Source organism: Bufo bufo, chromosome 2 (genome assembly GCF_905171765.1).
Source record: "Bufo bufo chromosome 2, aBufBuf1.1, whole genome shotgun sequence".
Lineage (NCBI taxonomy): Eukaryota > Metazoa > Chordata > Amphibia > Anura > Bufonidae > Bufo > Bufo bufo.
In genome coordinates, this window is record NC_053390.1 from 733,584,020 (window position 1) to 733,605,762 (window position 21,743).

Consider the following 21,743-nt stretch of genomic DNA (forward strand, 5'->3'; position numbering starts at 1 on the left):
AAGCAGGAGGATTGCCATCTGCCCATTTTCTGGATGACGTGTGCTGGGACCCCGTGACTCGATGCTGCGGAAGCCGCGCCTATGCGAAACGAATGTCCCGAGATGGCCTTGGCATCGAACCCTAACCCGGAAGCCAAAGTTCTGATATGATGGATGAACTGTGAAGTCGTGAGACATTTGGAGTTGAAGGGAAAGAGAGGGCTGCCTGGCGCGGAGACTTTTAAGATGGCGAGAAGCTTTTTGAACACGGCAACCGGGCACCATTCATTGAAGGTCTGGAAGTAGATAATTTTAACTGGAGGTCCTACTTGGGAAGTTTTGGTGGAAGGGAGAGAAAGGGTGCAATGAGTCTGCTGCCAGACCAGCTGGTCTGAAGTGGGGCCTGCGTGTCCTGGAGAGCCAGTGAATTCCCCGGGCCGTAAGAACCCGTAGAAACAGAGATACATGGCAGCTTTGATCACTAAGCTTTTATATGGCCCGAAAGGATCGTTGTCTAGGGAGGTGGAAAAAGCCCTGAACATTGCCCCGGTGACTGGTTTCCTCCAGGACTCCGGCTTGTTGCTGCTCTTTTGGATCCCTCTAAGGGTGGATTTGATGGCCTGGGAAGAAAATATGGACTGGCTGCCTGGGAAATCTAAAGTGAGGAAGTGCTGTACCCCTGCCAGGTAAAATTTGATGGTGCTGAAAGATAGGTGAAGGTCTGTGTGACAATAAGCCAGGAATGCCATGACATAAGTTGTTTGGTCCAGATGTCCTTGTGGGTGTCTGAGGGAGAATTGTGAGAAGGTTTCCCACCCGGTCTTGTAGTTCCTGGCTGTATTGAGGGATAAGGAGTTATGGATGAGTGACTTGGCAGTTCTGACATGCTTGCTCAATCCATCATCAGTGTCTCGACTGCCGGTGGAGGAACCCCTGAAGGATCTGCGTCTGGCATCACCTGAAAAAAAACCGGGAAGTTGAAACGGGAGAGGGCATCAGCTGCTGTGTTTGCTGAACCCTGTATGAACCTGCATGAAAAATGAAAGTTGTATTTTAAGGCAAGGCATACTAATCTGCGGACAAAGGGCATGATTTGTGGGGAGGAGGAGCGACCCTTGCTGAGGATTTCTACCACTGCCTGATTGTCCGTGACGAAGACGACAGGCTTGTTCCTCCAGACCCCCCCCCAGGTCTGGGCAGCTGCCACGATGGGATAAATTTCTAACAGTGGAGAGGATTTGATGGAACTCTGGATGGAGGAAATCTGAGGCGGCCAGGGACCCGCGAACCAGTGGTTCTCGAAAATGGCTGCAAACCCTTTTGAACCTGCTGCGTCGGAAAACACGGTGGGAGAATTATCGTCCCAGGAAGGGACGAAGAGGGAGATGCCGTTCCAGCTGGTCAGGAAATGGTGCCACATGTGGAGATCGGCCGTTGCGGCGGCGTCGAGGTGGATCAAGGAGTCCTGATCCGAGGTAGCAGGTAAAAGTTGCAGCAATCTGGAGATGAATGCCCGCCCCTGGGGCATGATCTTGGAGGCAAAATTTAACATTCCCAGAATCGACTGGAGTTCGACCTTGGTGAGGGTCCTGGCCGCGACAGACCTCCTGATAGAATCTTGGATTCTTAGAAGTTTTTCGTCGGGCAATCGGGCTTCCATCTTACCAGTATCCAAGATGATCCCCAGAAATGTTATGACTGAAGATGGACCTTCGACTTTTGCTGGGGCAATCGGGACGTTTAATTTTGAGAACAAGTCGAGGAGTACCTGGAGCTGATTAGGTGCTTGGTCTGCGGTCTCGATCAACAGGAAATCATCGAGATAATGGATGACCCTGGAGCATCCGCCGTGGTTGACCAAGACCCAGTGGAGAGCAGTGGCTAATTGATCAAAGAGCCAGGGACTGCTCTTTGATCCAAACGTCAGTCTATCTGAGAAATAGTACCGTTCCCTCCACTTGATGCCGTAGAATTTCCATAAATGGGGTGAGACTGGAAGCAGTTTGAAAGCGTCGGCGATGTCCGCCTTGGAAAGCCACGCGCCTGACCCCAGCTGGAGGATCAACCGGATGGCCTCGTCCAAGGAGGAATACCGCATAGAGAAGTCTTCTGAAGGGATGAGCGAATTTAAGCTAGGTGTGCTGGAAACATGAGGAGCAGAAAGGTCAAATATCAGTCTTTTTTTATTTGAATTTTTTTTTGTGACCAGGCCAATGGGGTTGACCCTCCAGATGTCAAAGGGGGGAACTATGAATGGACCCAGGAGGAAACCCTTACTGATCTCAGACTGGATGAGGGAGTCTACTGATTCAGGATCTGCCAAGGCGGAACGGAGATTGGAACCCTCCCAAGTTGTTTGCGGGTGGGAAACTAGCCCTGTATGGAACCCCTGTGAGAAACCGGAGACCAAAAACTGCACAAAAGCGGGATCGTGGTGATGTAGCAGGAGGGCGGCTAGTAGGTCAATGTTGACTCCAGCTAGTCATAGCTGTTTTGATGACCTTTGCGGACAGGACGACTGGGGGTGGGCCCTGAAACAAATGGTGCACACGTGCAAAGCCTTGCACTTTGAGAAATAGCAATCAGACCAGTTGAAATTGTTACAAACTTGACTTCTGCCCAAAAACACTATGGGCCTGCCCCATTTGTCTGTGTTCTGCCCTGAACTTGAAGACGTGGAAGGGAAGGCCGAGGGTCTGCCTTGGGCCAGGGCCCCTGAGTTGGGACACCAGTCGGAGAAATGCAAGATGGACTGGCAATTGGCGCAGGTGGGAGCTTTGAGGCCTGCAAAGTGCCTGCAGAAGAGCTCCATGTCTAGTATGGACCAATCCATGATGTGCCGGAACTGGGACAGAGCAGCGGCGGCTTTGGCAGAGAACGAACGATGGTAGTCGTAAAATGCGTGACCTCCGTACTTGTGTCCCAAATCAGTGACCCTGTAGAGGTAGGTGTCAAGTTCCTCTCTGCGGTGCGGTTGGGCCGAGCATAGGATGTCTCGGAAAAGGCTGAAGGCCAGCACGAACTCTGGAATGGAGAGCTTTTTATGCAACCGGGCGTCTTTGGACTTAAGAACCACTGATATATCTCCACATGCAATGGTCCTGTTCTCGTCGGAGTCGTGGGTAGAAATAAGTATGGAAGCCAAGTTAATGTCTTTACCTGCCAAAATGTCCTTTCGGACATTATCGGGAACGAAAAGTGATGGTGAAATGGTGAAGGAGCTGGGGGCCTGGCTTGGGGTTGGGGCATGAATGGCGGGCGGGCCTGGAACCGGAGAGGTGGGAGTGCTTGAACTTGATGGCCTGGTTTCCACCACTAGCAACCTGGTCTGCATATCGGACACTGAACTGGTGAGAGTGTTGATAGCGGAATGAAGCTGGGCCAGCGCTGTCTGGACAGTGGACAGAGACACCTGATCTTCAGCCGCTGAGATAGGCCCTGCCGTCAGTAGCCTGTACAACTCAGCTTTGCGGGCTGAGGCAGGATAGCGGATGCCTCTCCTGGTTAGTTCGGCCATGGGTTTCGGGATGGTCCATTGCCTGCATGAAAGAGTGCTTCCATGGGCCGAGCCGGGCGATTCCGGAATGGAGCGGGTCTCGACGATATCCGATGCGTGGGACATCGTGCTGTGGAAAGGAAAAAAATGGGAGGTAAGAAGGGTGATAGAGCCACCTTACACCAGCGAGTGAATCCGTGAAACCCTCTGAATGACACCGAAGAGTGACCGAATCCGTTACCAGGGAGAGTTTAAGAGGCCCAACCTACCTGATGAGCTGGCTTAAACTGCCTGAAGGAAAAAAGACCTGCGGATGCTGGCCTGATCCTAGGGAATGAAGTAGTGAAACCAACTTACCTGAACTTAGCTGATGAAATGGTAAACGGAAATGACCTGGATGAAAAAGGTGACCTAGGATTGGTACCTTGAAGAATTCCCCTAGCGAACTTTGAACCGAACAGACCTCCGGGGTGACCCTAGAAACATGGGGTGAGGTTCGAGATAAGCAGAAGCAAGTAGAACCTGACGCGAATCAGGGAGCGAAAGCTGGGTCGAGCTTGACCGTGCCTGACACCTGTGAGGTGCCCTTGAATGACCTGATGCCTTGCGGGCGGCCGGAACCCGTGAGCTAGCTGCGTGGCTAGAGGCGAAGCTCCTGAGGCGCATCGGAGCAACTAAGTTTAGGACGGGCCGAGTGAGTAGCGCGACCGAGCACCTGCTGCATGGCAGGAAGTGTAAATGAGGCGTGAGAACCTGTCCCTGATGCGTGTCAGGGTGGTGGATGAACCTGATGCGTGTCAGGAAAACTAACGTGGACTGCTACGTGGCAGACCACAACTGAAGCCTGAATACGTGTCAGGGAAAGAGAACGAGACGGAAAAGGCATCTGCTGCGTGGCAGATGATTATGTGAAAGAAACATTTAAATTGACATAAATCTGCTGCGTGGCAGACAATAGCGTGAATGAACCTAAGGAAAAATTGACATGAATCTGCTGCGTGGCAGACAATAGCGTGAATGAACCTAAGGAAAAATTGACATGAATCTGTTGCGTGGCAGACAATAGCGTAAATGAATCTAAGGAAAAGACAAATGTTGACATGAATCTGCTGCGTGGCAGACAATAGCGTGGATGAACCTAAGGAAAAATTGACATGAATCTGCTGCGTGGCAGACAATAGCGTAAATGAATCTTAAGGAAAAGACAAAATTGACATGAATCTGCTGCGTGGCAGACAATAGCGTGGATGAACCTAAGGAAAAGACAAAATTGACATGAATCTGCTGCGTGGCAGAAAATAGCGTGAATGAAACAGACCAAATTGACATGAAGCTGCTGCGTGGCAGACGATGGCGTGGATGAACCTAGGGAAAAATTGACATAGATCTGCTGCGTGGCAGACAATAGCGTGAATGAATCTAAGGAAAAGACAAAATTGACATGAATCTGCTGCGTGGCAGACAATAGCGTGAATGAATCTAAGGAAAGACAAAATTGACATGAATCTGCTGCGTGGCAGAAAATAGCGTGAATGAAACAGACAAAATTGACATGAAGCTGCTGAGTGGCAGACAATAGCGTGGCGGACAATTTGGCATGAATCTGCCGTGTGGCAGACACTGACGTGAAGGTGAAATTTAAGCGTCTGTGCACTTGCTCTGTATGCCTGGAGAGAGTATTTTTTTATTTTATTTTTGCACTGCTTTACTGAGGCCGAATAGCAGTGTTTGATTCTTGTTTTCCAGGGCATTGTGTTGATGCAGATTATGACTTGAAACCGCAGTTTTATTAATTAAGGCTAAAAATATGCCGGATACTAAGCCATGCTGGCTGTCGGGTTCCCAGTGCCAGGGGTGTAGGCGTAATGGGGACCCGAGCGTCGGCATGGCCTGGAGACCAGTGCGGGAGGTGGGGCCAGCAGGCAGACATGTGGAAGCGTCGGCTTTGCCTGGAGACCAGTGCGGGAGGTGGGGCCAGCAGGCAGACATGTGGAAGCGTCGGCTTTGCCTGGAGACCAGTGCGGGAGGTGAGGCCAGCAGGCAGACATGTGGAAGCGTCGGCGTTGCCTGGAGACCAGTGCGGGAGGTGAGGCCAGCAGGCAGACATGTGGAAGCGTCGGCGTTGCCTGGAGACCTAGTGCGGGAGGTGGGGCCAGCAGGCAGACCTGTGGAATCGTTTGAAGAGCGCGGCGCCGAGGCTCCCAGGACAGGGAGCAGCTCAAGGCGCCGCTTCGCTTACCAGGGGAGCGCGGTTCGGGAGGGTAGAGAACTTCCGACCGGAGGCAGGAACGAGCAGGAACGAGCACGAGCAGGAACAGGAACGAGCAGCAGCGAGGGTAAGCGGCAGCGTCGGCACTGAAACCGGAAGTGCAGAGACGTCACGTGAGAGCGCGGCGTCCATGATGGGAGCGTGGGGCCGCGCTAAATAAGCCTCCTTCGCCCCTCCCACAAACGCAGGCTGGGCTTCAGCCTTACTACTAGTATGGGATTTATATCAACAAGTGCCCAAGTATACTATGTGCTCAGTGGTTGTTCAAAGGCATGTAATATGGTTCCATTTTACAATAATATCAATACAGTTGCACAGTTTTTGGTTCAGATTCTTATACAACATAGATTGCGCTGTATTTCGTAAGACATATAGAAGTATGATAAAACCCTGTAGAAATTAGTGGGTGATCCATTAAGATTTTGTACAATTTGGGGGTCATACACTCTTGTGTAACTTTCCCACTCATATGTTAGTATCCATTACAAGCGTAAATAGGCATATACGTATTTCTCTATACTGAGCTATTGTAAGACATATCTGGATGGATACTATCTGGATATTGTTAAAGCGGAGAAGAGAGTGGTTAAACAGTGGATAAGCAAGTAGTAGTAGTGGCTCTGACGATAGGGTGTCTTGCAGTGGTTTTCTCAAGCCGTTGCTCCCTAGGGCTGGTGCAGTGAGAGGAGGGTGCACCCTTTCCTCCCCTTGGGACTCTCCCTGTAGTTGGTGCTCCTGCTTGATGGTAGTTTGGGGTACACTTTCCAGCAAATACAGTTAAAAAAATAACCCTACAGTTTCCTAATACATTATTCTGATGATGGTCAGTTTGAAACCTGATTTACTATACACCAAGATACTATATACTATACAACAGGATAGTAGCTCAGAGATACAGTACATCAGCACAGGGACCCATGAGGGCCAATTAGGGGTTTTGGCAGAATAGGTACGAGGACAGAGAGTCTCCACCTTTAGGGGCCATCTCTGGGTTAAGGGACACTTTAGGGTCATCATAGGGAAAGAAAGTTTTTTCCACCCCAGTGTTCCTATGCTGATGTATCTCTGAGCTACTATGCTGTTGTATAGTATATAGTGTCTTGATCTAAAGTAAATCAGGTTTCAAACTGACCATCATCAGAATAATGTATTGGGAAACTTTAGGGTTATTTTTTTAACTATATGAATTAAAGTGTGTTTTTAAGGGTCTTACTTTTTGCTGGACTTCGTTTGGGGTACAATTGCTGGCGGTGGTTGTATGGGGTGCCTGACAGGAAGTGTAGTAGTGCAGTGATCAGCATATGGTGTGGTAGGAGTCAGGAAACCAGGCCATAGTTAGAAGACTAAATTATCTTTATAATTGACTGCAAGATAGGAGTTGTAGTGCATCCAACAATACTTCATGCACAGTACAAATCCTTTTTCCAGGTGGCGAGGTATGGAGGCTGACATAATGCCAAATAATGGTACTCTTGGTATGCTATTTTGCCAAAGTCTCTCATTGGAATCTCTGGCTGATAACTTTAATCTAGCAATTATGGCTGTAGTTTCCACTGCGGGATATAGGTCTTTAGAGGCATGTCTAGCCAGGACATGGTTGAGTGTGATGGGTGTCTAAACTGTATTCCCTCACAAGGAGCAAAATCTGGTTAGCTGTAGTTGCAGGTTACCTTGCTGTCTCCTATGCTCGGCCATGCAGATTCTACGTTTTTTCTTTCTGTCTTTCTTGCCATAGCAGAATCAGTAACTTTCACAGAGATCAGTGAGTCTCCTGATCTTGAGGCCTAAGGAGAATGAGCACATGCACTTACATCCACCCTCATGACTCACTCACTCTCTACTGTAGACAAGAGAGTAGGACCAGTCCACTCCTGCCCTTTCTGAGAGTGGTGGAATAGTGTGACTTTCCCTGCCAAACATACTAGGCCACGCTGGGTGTACATAACAGTACACAACATAAACAAACCATTTGCAGACACCCCACAGTACTGTAGAATTATAAAAATGCTCTAATTTAAACAGGTCTGTCATAATGACAGGTTCTTTTTAAATGCAAGCATTATACATTAATAACCTTCTTGAAAACTGACAACATATATTACCTATCACCTATTATCAAACAAAGAACAATTAAATATAGAAATAATTGCTGTGTATAACTAGCTGTCATGATAAAACATATGTCTTCCACCAGGGGGCCTTTATAATTGTTACTTTTATTACCGTACACCCTCAGTCTTTTCATGTTTTTTTGTTTTTTTTCATAACGGATGAGTCACTGACAACAAGGCTATATTGCTTTGTACTTCTTGATTTGTCATTGTAGAATTTCTGCAAAGATTAATTTGCTGTCCTCCCACTCCTTCTTACCATTCTCAGTCTTATTTGATCATAAAAAGTAATCTTAGCCAGCGTTATAAGGAAAAAGAATAGCAATGACTAGTTTTGATTCTGTTTCAGATTTTTAAGAAGTGTTAGTTTTCTCATGAGTTTTCTCATACTGATCCACCTGTCAACTGAACCTTGTGGGCATTGGTTCAGAAATCTAGCAATAAACTTAATAAGTTAGTGAAAATCACATAACACATTTTCTTTTAGTTCACATTCAACTTATCATCTTATAATGGGACATGGGGCCTATAGCTCCAATAAAGGGCTGCGCATTCCATCCAGCCAGGACTAGAACAAAGGGTAAGTAGGCACACATCCATATTACTCCCTAACACACCTGTATCTGTGGCCTGTATTTTCTATGAATATATATATATTCAGAAAAATGAGCGGCACTCCAGAAATAAAAGCAGTGAACCCTTTATTCACACCAGTGGTGCAGCACCACTGCACCACTGGTGTGAATAAAGGGTTCACTGCTTTTATTTCTGGAGTGCCGCTCATTTTTCTGAATATATCCACCAGGGAAACCAGTCTATTCCCTTTGGGACGTGCACCCGCCTTCTCTCATTGGAGCCAGTGCCGCCATTTTTCACTCTATATATATATATATATATATACAGTACAGACCAAAAGTTTGGACACACCTTCTCATTCAAAGAGTTTTCTTTATTTTCATGACTATGAAAATTGTAGATTCACACTGAAGGCATCAAAACTATGAATTAACACATGTGGAATTATATACATAATAAACAAGTGTGAAACAACTGAAAATATGTCATATTCTAGGTTCTTCAAAGTAGCCACCTTTTGCTTTGATTACTGCTTTGCACACTCTTCGCATTCTCTTGATGAGCTTCAAGAGGTACTCCCCTGAAATGTTTTTCACTTCACAGGTGTGCCCTGTCAGGTTTAATAAGTGGGATTTCTTGCCTTATAAATGGGGTTGGGACCATTAGTGGCTTTGAGGAGAAGTCAGGTGGATACACAGCTGATAGTCCTACTGAATAGACTGTTAGAATTTGTATTATACTCTGGTAAGTAAGAAATGAAACAGCGGCACTCACCGGTGTGCGTCAGCAGCTTTTATTTCATAGACGAACTAAGGCAGGGGGCAGACAATCCAAGCATGCAACTAACAGCGGCGGCCGTTTCGCGCTATCTGCGCTTCATCAGGCTGTGCGTCAAATGCGTGCTTGTGTCAGCGCTCCTTTTGAACCCCTGATGCGGATTGCCGTCATGGAAGGAGTCGAATCAGACCGCACCTGGATAGGGGGAGGTACATACAAACAAAATGCAAAACAATGAACAAGCACATACTCAGGGACAAATATGGATACACAGTACGTGTTATGACTAGACAATAGCCAAAATAAACAATTTAAAGAAACTTATTTAGAGAAACGGGCTGAGGTCGTTTCTATCATTTAGCCCAAGTTCTCCTAGTGCTTGTGTACGGAGAATCCACCTAGCTTCCCTCTGCAGGAGGAGGCGGTGTCTATCCCCTCCCTGCAGAGGGGTGGGTACTATCTCTAGGCCGGAGAATGAAATGCAATTCACATCCCCATTGTGGACTTCTCTAACGTGCTGGATGAACCTGGGGCATCCCTTCCCTGTTTTTACCGAGTTAAGATGCTCCCTGAACCTCTCGAAAAGGCACCTAATAGTTTTGCCGATATAAAATCGTCCGCAGGGGCACAACAGCAGATAAACTACGTATGTGCTCCTGCAGTTAATAAAGGTGCTCACTTTGTGTTGGACACCCGCAAATTCAATCCATTTTTTGAGGGAGTTATGGTGACAAAATGAACAGTTGCCACACCTGAAATTCCCTTTAGGTAAATTGCTTTTCAGCCAATTCTCACTCTTACTGGGCTTGAACCTGCTTCTGACCACTCGGTCTTTTACGGTGTGAGCCCTCCTGAAGGAAATCAATGGTTTACGCTCAGTGAGTTCATATAGGGTTGCATCTCTCCTCAATACGTCCCAATTCTTAAAAATGACAGAGCGAATGCGCTCTGCCATGGGACTGTATTTAAATGAGAATGCAAACCTTGTGAATGTGGCATCTATACTCCCCTGTTTATTCTTCCCAGTGCCCCTCTTAAGTAGACTCTCCTGGGAACAATCCTTCTCAACCTTTCTCATATCCTCATTCAGTGGTCCCTCTGGATAACCCCTCTCTTTGAGACGCTTTTTTAGGTCTTGGGCCTGACTGCAAAAACTGCTATTCTTACTATTTATACGTCTCAATCTAACAAATTGTCCGTGTGGTACGGCTCTCTTGACGCTATATGGATGGAAGCTGTCATGGCGGAGCAAGGAATTGGTCGCCGTGGGCTTACGGAAGCCCTCCGTGACCAACCCGTCGCCCTCAACCAGGACAGCCACATCCAGAAACTCCAATCTAGAGCCACCGAAATTGAGGGTAAAGGTCATGCCCATGTCATTGCTGTTAAGGAAATCCACGAACTCGTCACACTCGCCCTTAGTACCCTCCCAAATTATGAACACGTCATCTACGTAGCGTAGATACGCTTTCAATTTAGATACATACGGGTTCATAACGGAGTAAATGTACCTATCCTCAAACCTTGCGAGGTACATATTGGCGAATGTACAGGAGACGGGGGTCCCCATGGCCGTACCCAGTTTTTGCCTGTACCAATCAGCCCCAAACTGAAACACGTTATTGGTTAAAATGAACTCCAGTGCTTCACCAATAAAATTGCAGTAGGTCTGACTCTTGCCCAAATTGGCCACGATGTCGAGGACCGCCTCTACACCCGCATCATGTGGGATGCGGGTGTAGAGGCTTTCCACATCGAGGGACACCAATTGGTAACCATCCTGCCAATGTAAATCCTTCATGGCAAGCAGAAAATCATTGGTATCTTTGAGATACGCTGGAGCACTGGTAAGAATGGGTCTCAAAAGCCAGTCCACGTATTAAGATAGAGGCTCAGTCACTGAGCCAATCCCCGCGACGATAGGACGTCCCGGGGGATGGCTCAGCGATTTGTGGACTTTCGGCAGAAAGTACCAGGACGGTTTAGCTGGGGATGATGGGACAAGCTTGTCCAAAAAGTTCCTAGGAAGGAAGCCAAGCTCCACATACTTGGTAATCAAGGACTTAAGTAACTGCTGGATATTGGCCACGGGGTCCCCCCGTATCCTTTCGTACACGCGGACATCTCCCAACTGTCTAAGGGCCTCAGTCAAATAAAACTCCCTAGACATAAGAACAATATTTCCCCCCTTGTCCGCCGGTTTCACAATGATATTATCCTGGGAGCTGAGCCAGGATAGGGCCCTTTCTTCTTCCTGGGTAACATTAGGTGGAGCGGTGGGATATACAATTGCCCTAATATCTTCCATCACCTGATGTTGGAAAATATCAATGCTACTGCCGGCGGACATGGGGGGACAAAAAGTGGATTGAACTCCACCTCTGAAAGGGTCTACAGGGGTATCAAGAGTGGATTTCTCAACTGTATCTAAACCAGTGAGTAGGTTAAGGCATTTTATTTCCTCATCACTGAATTTAGTGGATATTTGGAAAGCTCCAGGGTCGGGATAGAGTGGAGACTCTCCCTGTGTAGTTGACACTTTCTTGGGGGCATCTCTAAAGATGCCCCCAAGAAAGTGTCAACTACACAGGGAGAGTCTCCACTCTATCCCGACCCTGGAGCTTTCCAAATATCCACTAAATTCAGTGATGAGGAAATAAAATGCCTTAACCTACTCACTGGTTTAGATACAGTTGAGAAATCCACTCTTGATACCCCTGTAGACCCTTTCAGAGGTGGAGTTCAATCCACTTTTTGTCCCCCCATGTCCGCCGGCAGTAGCATTGATATTTTCCAACATCAGGTGGATTGAACTCCACCTCTGAAAGGGTCTACAGGGGTATCAAGAGTGGATTTCTCAACTGTATCTAAACCAGTGAGTAGGTTAAGGCATTTTATTTCCTCATCACTGAATTTAGTGGATATTTGGAAAGCTCCAGGGTCGGGATAGAGTGGAGACTCTCCCTGTGTAGTTGACACTTTCTTGGGGGCATCTTTAAAGATGCCCCCAAGAAAGTGTCAACTACACAGGGAGAGTCTCCACTCTATCCCGACCCTGGAGCTTTCCAAATATCCACTAAATTCAGTGATGAGGAAATAAAATGCCTTAACCTACTCACTGGTTTAGATACAGTTGAGAAATCCACTCTTGATACCCCTGTAGACCCTTTCAGAGGTGGAGTTCAATCCACTTTTTGTCCCCCCATGTCCGCCGGCAGTAGCATTGATATTTTCCAACATCAGGTGATGGAAGATATTAGGGCAATTGTATATCCCACCGCTCCACCTAATGTTACCCAGGAAGAAGAAAGGGCCCTATCCTGGCTCAGCTCCCAGGATAATATCATTGTGAAACCGGCGGACAAGGGGGGAAATATTGTTCTTATGTCTAGGGAGTTTTATTTGACTGAGGCCCTTAGACAGTTGGGAGATGTCCGCGTGTACGAAAGGATACGGGGGGACCCCGTGGCCAATATCCAGCAGTTACTTAAGTCCTTGATTACCAAGTATGTGGAGCTTGGCTTCCTTCCTAGGAACTTTTTGGACAAGCTTGTCCCATCATCCCCAGCTAAACCGTCCTGGTACTTTCTGCCGAAAGTCCACAAATCGCTGAGCCATCCCCCGGGACATCCTATCGTCGCGGGGATTGGCTCAGTGACTGAGCCTCTATCTAAATACGTGGACTGGCTTTTGAGACCCATTCTTACCAGTGCTCCAGCGTATCTCAAAGATACCAATGATTTTCTGCTTGCCCTGAAGGATTTACATTGGCAGGATGGTTACCAATTGGTGTCCCTCGATGTGGAAAGCCTCTACACCCGCATCCCACATGATGCGGGTGTAGAGGCGGTCCTCGACATCGTGGCCAATTTGGGCAAGAGTCAGACCTACTGCAATTTTATTGGTGAAGCACTGGAGTTCATTTTAACCAATAACGTGTTTCAGTTTGGGGCTGATTGGTACAGGCAAAAACTGGGTACGGCCATGGGGACCCCCGTCTCCTGTACATTCGCCAATATGTACCTCGCAAGGTTTGAGGATAGGTACATTTACTCCGTTATGAACCCGTATGTATCTAAATTGAAAGCGTATCTACGCTACGTAGATGACGTGTTCATAATTTGGGAGGGTACTAAGGGCGAGTGTGACGAGTTCGTGGATTTCCTTAACAGCAATGACATGGGCATGACCTTTACCCTCAATTTCGGTGGCTCTAGATTGGAGTTTCTGGATGTGGCTGTCCTGGTTGAGGGCGACGGGTTGGTCACGGAGGGCTTCCGTAAGCCCACGGCGACCAATTCCTTGCTCCGCCATGACAGCTTCCATCCATATAGCGTCAAGAGAGCCGTACCACACGGACAATTTGTTAGATTGAGACGTATAAATAGTAAGAATAGCAGTTTTTGCAGTCAGGCCCAAGACCTAAAAAAGCGTCTCAAAGAGAGGGGTTATCCAGAGGGACCACTGAATGAGGATATGAGAAAGGTTGAGAAGGATTGTTCCCAGGAGAGTCTACTTAAGAGGGGCATTGGGAAGAATAAACAGGGGAGTATAGATGCCACATTCACAAGGTTTGCATTCTCATTTAAATACAGTCCCATGGCAGAGCGCATTCGCTCTGTCATTTTTAAGAATTGGGACGTATTGAGGAGAGATGCAACCCTATATGAACTCACTGAGCGTAAACCATTGATTTCCTTCAGGAGGGCTCACACCGTAAAAGACCGAGTGGTCAGAAGCAGGTTCAAGCCCAGTAAGAGTGAGAATTGGCTGAAAAGCAATTTACCTAAAGGGAATTTCAGGTGTGGCAACTGTTCATTTTGTCACCATAACTCCCTCAAAAAATGGATTGAATTTGCGGGTGTCCAACACAAAGTGAGCACCTTTATTAACTGCAGGAGCACATACGTAGTTTATCTGCTGTTGTGCCCCTGCGGACGATTTTATATCGGCAAAACTATTAGGTGCCTTTTCGAGAGGTTCAGGGAGCATCTTAACTCGGTAAAAACAGGGAAGGGATGCCCCAGGTTCATCCAGCACGTTAGAGAAGTCCACAATGGGGATGTGATTTGCATTTCATTCTCCGGCCTAGAGATAGTACCCACCCCTCTGCAGGGAGGGGATAGACACCGCCTCCTCCTGCAGAGGGAAGCTAGGTGGATTCTCCGTACACAAGCACTAGGAGAACTTGGGCTAAATGATAGAAACGACCTCAGCCCGTTTCTCTAAATAAGTTTCTTTAAATTGTTTATTTTGGCTATTGTCTAGTCATAACATGTACTGTGTATCCATATTTGTCCCTGAGTATGTGCTTGTTCATTGTTTTGCATTTTGTTTGTATGTACCTCCCCCTATCCAGGTGCGGTCTGATTCGTCTCCTTCCATGACGGCAATCCGCATCAGGGGTTCAAAAGGAGCGCTGACACAAGCACGCATTTGACGCACAGCCTGATGAAGCGCAGATAGCGCGAAACGGCCGCCGCTGTTAGTTGCGTGCTTGGATTGTCTGCCCCCTGCCTTAGTTCGTCTATGAAATAAAAGCTGCTGACGCACACCGGTGAGTGCCGCTGTTTCATTTCTTACTTACCAGAGTTTGCTACAGTCTATCAACTGTCTTCAGCTGTGCACCGCCGAGTGCGTATCTCCTCGTTAGCCTGTGACCTGCACTGACTGTTTCACTTGTACGTAGTGCTCGCTTGACTGTGCCGCCCCTTACCTTACTTGTTTAGAATTTGTATTATGGCAAGAAAAAAGCAGCTAAGTAAAGAAAAACGAGTGGCCATCATTACTTTAAGAAATGAAAGTCAGTCAGTCAGCCGAAAAATTGGGAAAACTTTGAAAGTAAGGGCTATTTGACCATGAAGGAGAGTGATGGGGTGCTGCGCCAGATGACCTGGCCTCCACAGTCACCGGACCTGAACCCAATCGAGATGGTTTGGGGTGAGCTGGACCGCAGAGTGAAGGCAAAAGGGCCAACAAGTGCTAAGCATCTCTGGGAACTCCTTCAAGACCTTTGGAAGACCATTTCAGGGGACTACCTCTTGAAGCTGATCAAGAGAATGCCAAGAGTGTGCAAAGCAGTAATCAAAGCAAAAGGTGGCTACTTTCAAGAACCTAGAATATGACATATTTTCAGTTGTTTCACACTTGTTTGTTATGTATATAATTCCACATGTGTTAATTCATAGTTTTGATGCCTTCATAGTCATGAAAATAAAGAAAACTCTTTGAATGAGAAGGTGTGTCCAAACTTTTGGTCTGTACTGTATATATATATATTATAGTTAAAGCAGTCTGGAAACAATTTAAAAATTAAAGACTTCTAAACCAGAATTTCAAAAGGCTGGCAGGAAATAACTGGAGGGAACACAAGTAGAGCCAAAAGTCTATTGCACAATATACACTGATCCCTTGACTTACAATGTACTCAATATGAAATCATTTCAATTTACGATGGCCTCTCATTGGCTATCGTAAGTTGAACACAGTCTCGATGTACAAGGGTTCTGTGCAGTGGTTCAACTGTCGTTTGCCTTGCAGGCCACCAGAGGCGGGTCTCAGCAACATTCAGTGGCACGTCGGTTGGCTGGAGAAAAACCAGAGTGTGTTTAATTACAGTACAGTATTTCAAATAGCCAATCAGTGTGTTTTACAGTGTACAATACTGTAAACACTTATTGGCTAAGGGCATGTCCCATGACAAGAACTTTTTTACTATGTATAGGGGGCGAAAAGTGTCTGATCATTGTTGTGTCTGACCACTTGGACCACCGACAATCATCTGAATAGGTACCTATGTTCCCCTGTTTCACTGGAGCAGCGCTGCACTACTCCACTAAACTCTGTGCGGCTGCCAGAGATGGCATGGTACAAGAGCAGTGCAGTCCCATTGAGCTGAATGGAGCAGCGGACATGTATGTACTGTATGTCTGGTGCACATTTCAAATGGGAAACCATGGGCTCTTATTCTAGTGATTGACAGGGGTCCCATTGGTCAGACACCCACCAATCACTTACACCCTATCCATTGATAAGTTGTATTCACGGGACATCCCCTTTAATTTCAAGTTCATGAGACAAAATGAGGGAAGGGACTGATGCAAGTGATGACAATTTCTGTACAACAGTGTATATGTTGTTATATAAATGCTAAAAAAAAATACTTTAAAATTTACCTCAGCACATTTGGAGATGAGTCTAATGCCACAGTGCCCCCATAATGGAATAGAAAATGTCAGAGATATCAGAAGATTGGACAGAGCACTACTGCATGATCATTATTCTGGGGAATGCAGCTGGTTCCTGTGCCCAGTGCTGCATATTGGGGACATAAAAGTTGCTAATGGAGCATTACTGACCTATAACTTGGGACACCTAAAATTGATATAAAATCCTTGAACTTCCATAGCTTAATATATACAGCCTGATAGCATTTGTAGTTCAGAAAAATGATAAGTTAAGAACTTACTTCCCCTTTTTAACAATGGCAAAGTAATAACCATAATAAGGAAAACTAAATTAGAGTCTACGGTAAAACATTTCCGATATTTCTTCTTTTTTATTCATTTCAAATGAGTGATGCAATTTCCGATAAATAATTTAGGTTTGGAACAATTTCTGTGAAAAAAAAACCATGAGTAGTATATATATGTGAGAAAATGTGCAAATAAACTCACATTATTTTTGCTTCCACCAAAGCAGCCGGTCGATTGTAGCTGTAACAATAGTCCAGATGCATACGTGCATAATAATTTGACTACAGACATAGTTAACGATTTCTACACATGAATAATTTCATTATGGATGTAGAACTACACTTAAGACAAACATTTGGTATACAGTGAAACAGATTTTGTATTAGCCCATTATTCTTCAGAGGTCCATCCCATCGGACATGCTGCTGTGAGAGAAAGAAATTGAATGGCTCTTCATTTTATGGGTTTAGATGTAGATTTTTGTGTTTACAGATTATATTCTCTTGACTATTTTTGGGGTATTTGTAGAAGAATCTTTTCTGAGGCAGAGCAAGTGCATTACGAATGCGAGAAAGGTTAAAAGATAAGACTCTAAAAGCAGATCAATATTATGGTGAAACCATGAACACATGAAGCCGTGTATATATAACATGTATGATCTTCAAAGAGTCAGAATGATTCAGCAGATTAACTTTAGTAAGAATAATTTTTTATTTCTTTATATTGCTTTAAATTTTTTTCTTTATACTTTAAGTGGTTGTCCTATATCAGTGGGAGTCTGACTTCCAGTGCCCCTGCCAATCAGCTATTTTAAGAGATTTTAGATAGACATCTAGTGACAGTATATATATATATTTTTTAAAGCTGGTCATTTTTCACCACACATCTCATGATATGTTAAGCCAAGAGGTATGGTATTGAAGGACAAACCTTGTAGTATTCCCTTCTACAATTTAGTTAACTAACCTTTTGAGTTGCTAACAAAAAGTTATTATTCATGTGGTAGACACAAAACCTTCAAAACTCTGCTTCTTGTACAAGGATCAAAATTCTAAAATTTGCCCTTAAATAATTTTTGTCATAACACACTGACAAGTGCTATGTGGATATTGAGTGTCTGCAGAGGACACTGAAACAAGGTGCCGATTTCCTTAAAAATGTGTTGCGAGCATGTGAGCAACAGGAAAGAACTAAGTCACAAGGGGTTTGAAACATTCCTGGTACTTTCCCCCCCCCCCCCAAAATAAAAAACCTACACAGTACATCCTCTGTAAAAAGTGCAGCATTTCAAAATTGAATCAGGTGATGGGCTCAGAAAGTTATGTGAAAACTATATACTGTATTCTCTTTATGTTGTAACCCTACCTAAATATAGTCTTTGATATATAATTTTTAGTCTAGTCATCATACATTTTCATTATTTTGCTTAGTTTTTCTTACTTTAGTCTTGTGCTTCTTGTGTTATTCTATAGTAGAAGATTCAACAGATCTATTATCTTTCTTTATTGTAGACATTGTTGTGGTATAAAGTGCCCATATTCTGTAAAGATGTTGATTGATGTCTTGTTTTGCTTGTAGGTGTCACAACAGTTTTGACCATGACAACACTCAGTATCAGCGCTAGAAATTCCCTGCCAAAAGTAGCTTATGCTACTGCGATGGACTGGTTCATTGCTGTCTGTTACGCATTTGTTTTCTCAGCTTTGATAGAATTTGCCACTGTGAACTATTTTACAAAGAGAGGATGGGCGTGGGATGGAAAAAGTGTTGTCAATGATAAGGTAAGACATTTTTTTTATAGTGCATCTTTTCCATCATCACCCACTTAAAGGTTGTTCCAAATTTTCCAGTGTTTCCTTGTCTGTTAACAATTTGTTTTGTTTTTCCAACAAGGAATTTATAAATTTCTTTAAAAACATGCATCTTGTTTAAATATCTTTTGGTTCATATTATATATACATAAACATGTCTGATTCATATCCGTTTATCCATTTTATTTCTTGTTAGTCCTGCTACCGTGGAACATGTTGACTACCCTGCATGGTTAGTACTTAGTAGCACCTCCTTTGGCAAGTATCACAGCTTGTAAATGCTTTTTATAACCAGCCAAGACTCTTTCCGTTCTTTTTTTAGGGATTTTCATCCATTCTTCCTTGCAAAAGTCTTCCAGTTCTGTGATATTCTTGGGCCGTCTTTCATGCACTGCTCTGTTGAGGTCTAACACCATTTTTTTTTATGATGTTCAGATCAGGGGACTGTGAGGGCCATGGCAAAACCTTCAGATTGCACCTTTTGAGGTATTTCCAGGTTTCCAATTTGAAATGTAATTAAGAAATGTCAGTTAACAAGAACAGTGGAGGTCAAGAGAAGGTCTGGAAGACTAAGAAAAATTTCAGAGACAGCTTGCCGGATTGCCAGAAAGGCAAATCAGAATCCCTGCTTGACTGCAAAAGACCTTCAGGAAGATTTAGCAGACTGGAGCTGTGGTGCATTGTTCTTCCGTTCAGCGACCCCTTCACAAATATGGCCTTCATGGAAGAGTCATCAGAAGAAAACCTCTCCTGCACCCTCACCACAAAAGTCAACGTCAGAGGTTTGCAAAAGAACATCTTGACAAGCCAGATGCATTTTGGAAACAAGTTCTGTGGACCAATAAGGTTAAAATAGAACTCTTTGGCCACAATGAGCAAAAGTATATTTGGAGAAAAAAGGTATATGAACAGAACACCTCTCTAACCATTAAGCATAAGGGTGGATCAATGATGCTTTGGGGTAGTGTTGCAGCCAATGACACGGGGAACATTTCACAGGTAGAGGGAAGAATGGATTCAATGAAATTCCAGGAAATTCTGGAAGGAAACATAACACCAACTGTAAAAAAGCTGAAGTTGAAATGAGGATGGCTTCTACAAATGGGTAATGATCCAAAAGAGCAGGGCATACAAGGCGGCCCACAAATCTCAAATAACTGGAAGACTTTTGCACAGAAAGACTCTTGGCTGGCTACAAAAAGCATTCACAACCTACTTGCCATGGGGTGCTAATAGGTACTAACCATGCAGGGTGCCCAAAGTTTTGCTTCAGGCCCTTTTCCTTTTTTGTTATTTTGAAAATGTAAAAGATAATAGTAAAACAGTTTTTTTTTTTGCTTAAAATACAAAGGGAATGTGCCATCTTTAACTTTATGCCTTTTGGAGACCATTTTTCTTCAACTTGCTTAATGTTCACAGTAAAAGTAATTTCAACGAGGGGTGCCCAAACTTGAATAATATCACTTCACACAAACTATTACTGTATTCCTTTTTGGACTTCAGGATTTGAGATTGGGATAGATTTATCCTCCCTAATGGGTAACCTTTACTTATATAATGCCAACATATTCTGCAGTGTTTCACAATCAGAAGGTATATATGTGAAAAGACTATCAGACATTACAGAATAACAAACAAATCAGCATTTCAAATAATAGGAGTGATGGCCCTGCTCCCAAGAGCTTACAATCTATGAGCAAATGCGGTTAACGCCAGAGGTAAAAAATGGTTGTTTTGTGCAATGGTTCAGCCATCTTTTATAAAAGTGCAAACTGCATTAGCCAGTTACCAGCCAGTATACAGTCAGGTCCATAAATATTGGGACATCGACACAATTCTAAAATTTTGAGCTCTAAACACCACCATAATGGATTTGAAATGAAACGAACAAGATGTGCTTTAACTGCAGACTGTCAGCTTTAATTTGAGGGAATTTACATCCAAATCAGGTGAACGGTGTAGGAATTACAACAGTTTGCATATGTGCCTCACACTTTTTAAGTGACCAAAAGTAATGGGACAATTGGCTTCTCAGCTGTTCCATGGCCAGGTGTGTGTTATTCCCACATTATCCCAATTACAATGAGCAGATAAAAGGTCCAGAGTTCATTTTAAGTGTGCTATTTGCATTTGGAATCTGTTGCTGTCAACTCTCAAGATGAGATTCAAAGAGCTATCAGTGAAGCAAGCCATCATTAGGCTGAAAAAACAAAACAAACCCATCAGAGATATAGCAAAAACATTAGGCGTGGCCAAAACAGCTGTTTGGAACATTCTTAAAAAGAAGGAACGCACCGGTGAGCTCAGCAACACCAAAAGATCTGGAAGACCATGGAAAACAACTGTGGCGGATGACCGAAGAATTCTTTCCCTGGTGAAGAAAACACCCATCACAACAGTTGGCCAGATCAAGAACACTCTCCAGGAGGTAGGTGTATGTGTGTCAAAGTCAACAATCAAGAGAAGACTTCACCAGAATGAATACAGAGGGTTCACCACAAGATGGAAACCATTGGTGAGCCTCAAAAACAGGAAGGTCAGATTAGAGTTTGCCAAACGACATCTAAAAAAGCCTTCACAGTTCTGGAACAACTTCCTATGGACAGATAAGACGAAGATCAACTTGAACCAGAGTGATGGGAAGAGATGAGTATGGAGAAGGAAAGGAACTTCTCATGATCCTAAGCATACCACCTCATCAGTGAAGCATGGTGGTGGTAGTGTCATGACGTGGGCATGTATGGCTGCCAATGGAACTTGTTCTCCTGTATTTATTGATGATGACAAAAGCAGCAGGATGAATTCTGAAGTGTTTCGGGCAATATTATCTGCTCATATTCAGCCAAATGCTTCAGAACTCATTGGACAGCGCTTCACAGTGCAGATGGACAATGACCCAAAGCATACTGCAAAAGCAACCAAAGAGTTTTTTAAGGGAAAGAAGTGGAATGTTATGCAATGGCCAAGTCAATCACCTGACCTGAATCCGATTGAGCATGCATTTCACTTGCTGAAGACAAAACTGAAGGGAAAATGCCCCAAGAACAAGCAGGAACTGAAGACAGTTGCAGTAGAGGCCAGGGAGAGCATCACCAGGGATGAAACCCAGCGTCTGGTGATGTCTATGCGTTCCAGACTTCAGTCTGTAATTGACTGCAAAGGATTTGCAACCAAGTATTAAAAAGTAAAAGTTTTATTTATGATTATTATTATGTCCCATTACTTTTGGTCCCTTAACAAGTGGGAGGC

The 21,743-nt window shown here is 44.7% G+C and overlaps 1 protein-coding gene across 1 annotated transcript in view; it reads left to right on the plus strand.

Moving 5' to 3' along the window:
- Nucleotides 1-21,743, plus strand: part of GABRA2 (gamma-aminobutyric acid type A receptor subunit alpha2) — a 225,780-nt gene that overhangs the window by 202,071 nt on the left and 1,966 nt on the right. The window contains exon 9 of the mRNA XM_040420547.1: nucleotides 18,262-18,464. Coding sequence (XP_040276481.1) covers nucleotides 18,262-18,464 — 203 coding nt within the window. The remainder of the gene's footprint in view (nucleotides 1-18,261; nucleotides 18,465-21,743) is intronic.